Source organism: Myotis davidii, unplaced genomic scaffold (genome assembly GCF_000327345.1).
Source record: "Myotis davidii unplaced genomic scaffold, ASM32734v1 scaffold309, whole genome shotgun sequence".
Classification (NCBI taxonomy): Eukaryota; Metazoa; Chordata; class Mammalia; order Chiroptera; family Vespertilionidae; genus Myotis; species Myotis davidii.
In genome coordinates this window covers 1,427,868-1,432,715 of record NW_006383013.1, presented here as the reverse complement: position 1 = coordinate 1,432,715, position 4,848 = coordinate 1,427,868, and the positions used below count along the sequence as shown (strand labels likewise).

The 4,848-nt window shown below is 39.7% G+C and overlaps 1 protein-coding gene across 1 annotated transcript in view; it reads left to right on the top strand.

Annotated features, from left to right (window-relative positions):
• TMED10 (transmembrane p24 trafficking protein 10) overlaps nt 1-4,848 on the top strand; it is a 33,100-nt gene that overhangs the window by 21,904 nt on the left and 6,348 nt on the right. Inside the window, 1 exon segment of the mRNA XM_006779651.2 lies at nt 426-499. Coding sequence (XP_006779714.1) covers nt 426-499 — 74 coding nt within the window.

The window sequence follows — 4,848 nt, the reverse complement described above, 5'->3', positions numbered from 1 at the left end:
ATCAAGCTGAGTCAGATTACCTTTTAAATATGAACATGGTTCTGTTGGCCTTACTGTACCAGATAGACATTTCTCTTTCTAAGAAGCATCCTGCGATGCTTATTATCAAGTTTTTTCTTGGCTCTGTGGGAATAATTCTATAACATTTTGTTCATTTATTGAAATGGCCGTACATTTAACAGAATGTTTAAATTAAAGTGAAATCTTAGATAAATCCTTTGTTCTTTTCAGTACTGGTTTATATTAAGTAAATCCAAGCTTTATATGCCCACCAGAGCCAGGAATTTTCTGCAGCTGAGTAGGGGGAGGAGTTTGCGGCTGTTTCCCTCTATTGAGGGGGGAGGTTTAGGGAGAGGGAGGCTGGGTGGGTGATTTCCCGGAATTTTAAATATTCCGCACAATGAATCCTTTGATTTCTTTCTCAGGAACAGGGCGGTTACCTGACCAACTCGTGATCCTAGACATGAAGCATGGAGTGGAGGCGAAAAATTATGAAGAGGTATGTCCCACTGTAACAGCCAGAGGAGGCAGTCGTGTGCTGGGCCGTGAGGTTTCTGTGACCTGTTCAGGCCAACAGGCTGTGCTTTGACCAGAAGGCTATGGTTTTCTCAGCAGTCATGTGACAGCCAAGCTACAATTTTACTGATACAAAAAGTTGTATTAACAGCCCTAAACAATAACTCTAGCTGTGTCGTCAGCCAAATGACTGACTAAACCAGCTGTCCCATAGCAATGTTGGTGTGATAAAATACTCAAGCATATGCCATTAGCACTCTTGAGACAGCAAATAGATATATATATTTATAATTTTTAAAAGCTGGAATTTATTTAAATGTTAATGTCCAAGGTTAAGAAAAGTGATTTGTTTTTAAAAGCTAAGGCTTTTATTCCCAGACAACTCTATACAGGGTGGGGCAAAAGTAGTTGTGCGTACCCGAAACAGAGTTTCTTCTTTATTATTATTTATTTTTAATTTATCTTTATTGTTGAAAGTATTACAGATGTCTCCCCCCCGCACTGACCCTTCCACCCTGCCCCATGCACCCCCCATTATTTATTGATTACTGTATTTTTCATAAAAACTACTGTACACCTTCTTTTGCCTCACCTTATATTATATCTAGGGCATGGATTCAGCACTGTTTAGACTTGAGCAACTGTGCTACATTTGAAAAACAACAATAGCCATAAGTAGCTTTTAGGTAAAATTATTTCAGACTAAGGAAGAGAGAAATATGGAAGAAAAAACTGCAAGGGACTAGGAGTAGTGATAATGAGAAACTTTTGCTGATGGGAAGTATTGTAGAGAATAAAAACTGACATTTATTTGGGTAGTAGGGAAGTAGAGGTGTGTATAAAACAAGGGGAAGGGGAACTGAGCCTTTTTCATCTCTATTACGAGAGACTTTGGGGGCAGCACAAAATGGTCCTTCAAATCAAGAGCACCTTTGAAAAACCACAAGAACTATTTACGAATGGAGGATTGATCTTTACAGTAAGATAAGAGTATTTTTACCCAGATCAGAGTCTTTACAAACGGTATCTGTGGGCATGAAGAAGAGATGGGGTACAGGAAATGTAAAAAGCTTTTGAAGAATGTAAACTAAAATAAACAGGCTAAGTTGCTTTAAGTGATTTAAGAGAATTTTCTAGGAGGGATGGAACCAGAAAATTGCTCTAGCTTTCGTCAGGATTTGGAACAGAATATCCTAAAATGGACGAAGATTGGAAGTGACTGATTCTGCAATAGGAAGTAGTAGTACAACAGTTGCAGGTCTTCAGGTCTCTTCTCTTTTTCCTAGTTCAAGTGTTCAACTGAACAAAACTAGATCGAATTATGTGTAGGCGGTAAACCGGAGCAAGTATGCAGTAGTGAATGGAAGACGATTCCTGATAGAGACTGATTTGCTTGTTTCTGTCTCCAAGCTAATTTAGTTCAAAGAAAAAAAGCAAGAGGGACTCTTTGTTTGATGAACTTAAAGTAAAGAGAGACCCCAGTCACTGAGCTGCTGCCACCAAGGACTCCCTTTGAGCCTCACCTCGCTTCCTGAAGCTCTGCCCCCACCAGATCCCTCCGCCCACCCACCTTTCTATGTGCCAGAGGTAAAGGATCACCCTATGGTATTATCGAACGTTCGCTAACCAGAACCTGATGCAAGTAAAGGTGATCTGCTTTCTGCCGGCACTGAGGATTATATCCATATAAAAATTTAACAGGGAAGTAGCAGGAAGACCCTTTCCACTGACCAGGGGATCTCTGATGATTGCAATCAAAAGAAACTAGTGAAGGTGTTTAAGAAGAAATTTGTCTGCAATGGTACAGTAATTGAGCATCCAGAATATGGAGAAGTAATTCAGCTACAAGATGACCAGCGCAAGAACAGCCACCAGTTCCTAGTAGAGTTCGATCTGGCTAAAGACCACCGGCTGAAGTTCCCTTCTCTCCCTTGTCACAAGTTAAAAAATCCTCACAGCTTATATAATGTAACCATTTGGGGTCTGCTTTTAACTTGGACTAATTTAACTCATTCATGCAATAAACTGAAAAGAACCATGCCCCCCAAAAAGTAAAGTGAAAAATCCTTTTAAACTTTAATGATTTAGAAGAATCTTAATTATATTTAAGATTACATATATTAGAGTGCTGTTGTAAGGTATAAAACAATAATAAAAAGTTATAGTTATTATGAGGTGGAAGAATAGGTAAAATGATTTTCAGGTTTTGGTTATTGCTGCTGTATCCTCAAACTCAGACCATTCTGTAAGCAAGCATTCATTGAATTCCTATGTGGGATTTTATCTCTTGTAAACCGCCCCCCCCATGTGAAGGCTATCATTAGGTGGTATATATTAAATGGGCCACTTGATTAGACTTACCTTGTTCTCTAAAACAGATGGTATTGTGAGTTTATATATAGAATAATGTGGACATCACTGGCATATAGCACTTTTGAACCCCTATACCTCCTAGAATTTCTGTTATCCTTGGACTTTGTTGACACCGGGAAAGAGCCATTCATTATCTTTCCTGACCTTTTGCTTAACCCAAGAGGGGAATCCCTAGCAGAAAGCAAACCACAGCTCTTCCTTTGCGCCGTTTCCTGATGTGGAAGTCTGGCACGTCCTAAGCTTTTCTTTACGCACATGGTTACAACATAGCTCTGAATTCTGTTTCTTAACCAAAAAAACTCCCACTACTTTCTTTGGCAATGTCACCCCTCCCCCACCCCCCACCCCTCAAAAAAAGCAGATCAAATTGAGATGGAAGAGGAGAAGTAGTTATGACACAAGCCAAAGACCAGTCCTTTTCTCAATGTATGGCTAGACTCCCTTGAACTTTGCTTAGATATAGCTGTTAGTTGTCTCTGGGCTAATGACTGTGACAAGAAAATGGACACTAGAACCACTTGTTCCCTGGTTAATTACCAGGGAGCACTGAGCATATGTAGAGGTTTTGAGACATTTAATTTGAGGCCCTTGAGATAATGGAGAGTCTTTGTCTCCAGTGGATTTGGGCCCTTTGGCATCAGTATTTATTTTATTTTTTTCAGTATGTTTTTATTGATTTCATAAAGGAAGTGAGGGGGGGAAGAGAGATAGAAACATCAGTGATGAGAAAGAGTCATTAATCAGTTGCTTCATGCACGTCCCCCACTGGGAATGAGCCCACAGCCCCACTGGGAATGAGCCCACAGCCTGGTCATGTACCCTGACCAGGAATCAAACCAATGACCTCTTGGTGCATGGGATGATGCTAAATCCACTGAGCCACACCAGCTGGGGCTCTCTTCCTTTCTCTCTAAAAATCAGTTTTTAACAAAACATATTTTTGAGTGATGATTTACAAAATAAATCCTGTTTTGCCCAGGGGTTTTTTTAGTCAGTCATTTGGTGTATCATAGATACACCAAAAAAACAGTTTCCCTCATTAGAGCAACAGCTAAAGACTTTCCAGAATGTCTATTTTTCTGAATGCCCTCAGGAAGGAGGAACTCTGGTTCTGTGTATTAGAACCAAAATCCCTTTGTTGATATAAGTTAAATGAAATAACATGGGTAAGGCACCTGACGCATAGTCAATTCAGTAGATTTTAAAAGCTTCCTTCTCCTACCCTTTCTGGAAACTGCCAAATGGCTATGAGAGAGTAAATAAGATCATAATAAATTTCATTTAGTCCTAAGTTTGGCAATATCATCTGGACTTATTTTGGCACACTGACCTTTTCAGCTTCTGTGAAGAGTCCTGTGATTCACATACCCCACATGCAAGTAGACTTGTCCTTGAATGTGATTCTGTCTTCTTTATCTTCATTGTGTTAAACTGGATGCTATTCAAATTTATTGCCGTGCTTCTCAAATTTTTAGTGGCTGTGGTAGTGAATGTGGAGGTAGCAAAGTAATTTGACTGAATCTGGCTTACCACAAGAAGCTTCTCTTCTGAGTCTCGGTGCTCCACCAAGGAAAATAATCCAATGATTCTCGAGACCAGGGTGGGGAACGTCCAGCCCTCGGGCCATGTCAGGCCCATGAAATCATTTGGCACTAGGGGTGAGTTAATTAAATGTCTGACCAAATAGAGCAGGCTAATTTTTAAGATGATAATTTTGTATGGCCCTCGAATGATGTTATAAATATCCAAATGGCCCTTGGCAGAAAAAGGTTCCCCACCTCTGATCTAGAGGCTGGTTTCACCTGTGTTTTTATGAAGCAGTTTTTTAGAGTTAACACCTTTCTTTGGTATAATTGCATATAACTGTACTCTTCAGATTCCAATCATCATTTGAGGAGTGCAAGATTTGGAATGGTTTAAAAAGAGTAGTTTTTCAGTTATTTTGCTGTATATGTAGGG